A 1,882-nucleotide genomic window follows, 5' to 3' on the forward strand; every position below is an offset into this window, starting at 1 on the left:
GGCTTTAATCCCAGTACTCGGGAGGCAGAGCAGGCGGATCTCTGTGAGTTCGAGACCAGCCTGGTCTACAGAGCTAGTTCCAGGACAGGCTCCAAAGCTACAAAAAAAAGGACACATGCATTTCTGCTCAAACAAACACTGCCTTTTACTTCAAGGTCGGCGGATAACTAGACCTATGCTACGTTTACTGAGGATGAATATTGAATTAAAAAGAATGTCTCCAGAACTCACCAGAACATAGCTGTCTTCAATGTACAAGTTCATGAATAGAAGGCAAACAACAAGAACACCCAAGAAAGACACTGTAGAACGTTTTCGCAAGCATCTCATTTTATCCAGTATTTGAAAAATGTATTTCATTTGATAAAATTTAAACATCTTCTCCTGTGAAAAAGAGGCAAAAAATTACTTACAATCAACTTGGAGTATGAAGAGTATAATCTTATCATCCACGTACTTCAGCTAAAATTTCATTTCAAAGTTTGTACATTATATTGTCATTTACCAATGTATTATCATATATAGCTATCTATTGTTGCCTAGAAAGACAGCAAATGGATTAAAAGTAGAAGAAAGGAAACTATATATTTTTTGAATAATTATTTTCTTTAAGATAGTAAATGATAACCTATAGTTGAATATAAATTGTTCACCCATCTAATTTAATTTCATGACTGGGAATTACAAGATCTCATTAAAATAACAAAAATGTGAGAAATGGAGGAAAAAGAGACATACAGCCAGGGAAATGATAAATCTATAACTCAAAGTTAAGATAGAGGCTTGCCAAAGTGTAAATACCTTCCTTCTCACTTTTAGAATACCTAATAAAATTGATATGATTTGTTAGACTGGGCATTTGTTCCTCTGGATATTTCTCAGTTTTTATGCTTCTAACTTGAAGTCTAGCTACTTCCAATTTCTCAATTATTCAGTATGATCCATGTAATTAAATAGTTATAGAGACATTCCTCCTTAATTCATAGTATAAGAAACACTGAAAGTCTAAGTTGAATATGCCTTAAAGTTTTAGATATAGCCTCCTGACTCCCACAGAAACTACTTTTTCACCCTCACCATTAAAACAAGGAATTATTGCTTGGAAATATTAGTAAAGGCTCATGAGAGGCAGTTATTGAATAGAATAGCATGAATGAATAGAACGAACCTCCCTCAGAACCCGTCCTTACCAATCATCATTGTTTCGAGACCTTTAACTATACTCAAAGTCTACCAATCCCCTAAAGATAATGTTCAAAGTGTGACCCAAGAAGAACACTAAGATCTCATAGGACTAATTCGTTTTCCAGTTCATGGGGCAGAAACCTAATATCACCTGTGTGAGAATAAATTTAAAGGATGTAGGAAAATAGATGAAGAACATAAAGTTGGGTCAAACAAAATTTCTTAAAATGGCCTACCTCGACTTAAATATCATACTTAATTTTGCAGGAGTTAGACAGGGTGCTAAGAGTTTTGATAATTGATTGCTTGGCTGAAAGGCAGATCAATAATGGGTTACCCTGAATGATTTGTTAACATAAAAGGAAGGATCACAAGGTTTAGGGACACTAGATTGCTAGCTATAGCATGAAAAGCATACTTTGGCAGAGTGTAGAAGGTGTGTCTTTCACTGATGCCTTGAGAAATCTGTCTGTAGCTGATTGGGTGATTGGAGAAAGCAACATCCATATTTCTTTTTTATTACTCAAAAGTTACAGTGGTGGATGTTCTATCGGGAATTCACCAAGGCCAGCTGGCCTGGGTCTGAAAAAGCATGGGATAAAACCGGACTTGCTGAACATAGCAGACAATGAGGACTAATGAGAACTCAAGAACAATGGCAATGGGTTTTTGATCCAACTGCACGTACTGGCTTTGG

The 1,882-nt window shown here is 35.8% G+C and overlaps 1 protein-coding gene across 3 annotated transcripts in view; it reads right to left on the reverse strand.

The window, feature by feature from the left end:
* Window positions 1–1,882, reverse strand: part of Mgat4c (MGAT4 family member C) — a 160,015-nt gene that overhangs the window by 11,541 nt on the left and 146,592 nt on the right. For all 3 annotated transcript variants that reach the window (XM_013350306.2, XM_005358114.3, XM_026784575.1), the window contains one exon: window positions 232–384. In XM_013350306.2, the coding sequence (XP_013205760.1) occupies window positions 232–378 (147 nt within the window). In that variant the 5' untranslated portion in view covers window positions 379–384. The remainder of the gene's footprint in view (window positions 1–231; window positions 385–1,882) is intronic.

The sequence above is a fragment of the Microtus ochrogaster genome, chromosome 24 (genome assembly GCF_000317375.1).
Source record: "Microtus ochrogaster isolate Prairie Vole_2 chromosome 24, MicOch1.0, whole genome shotgun sequence".
NCBI classification, from domain to species: domain Eukaryota; kingdom Metazoa; phylum Chordata; class Mammalia; order Rodentia; family Cricetidae; genus Microtus; species Microtus ochrogaster.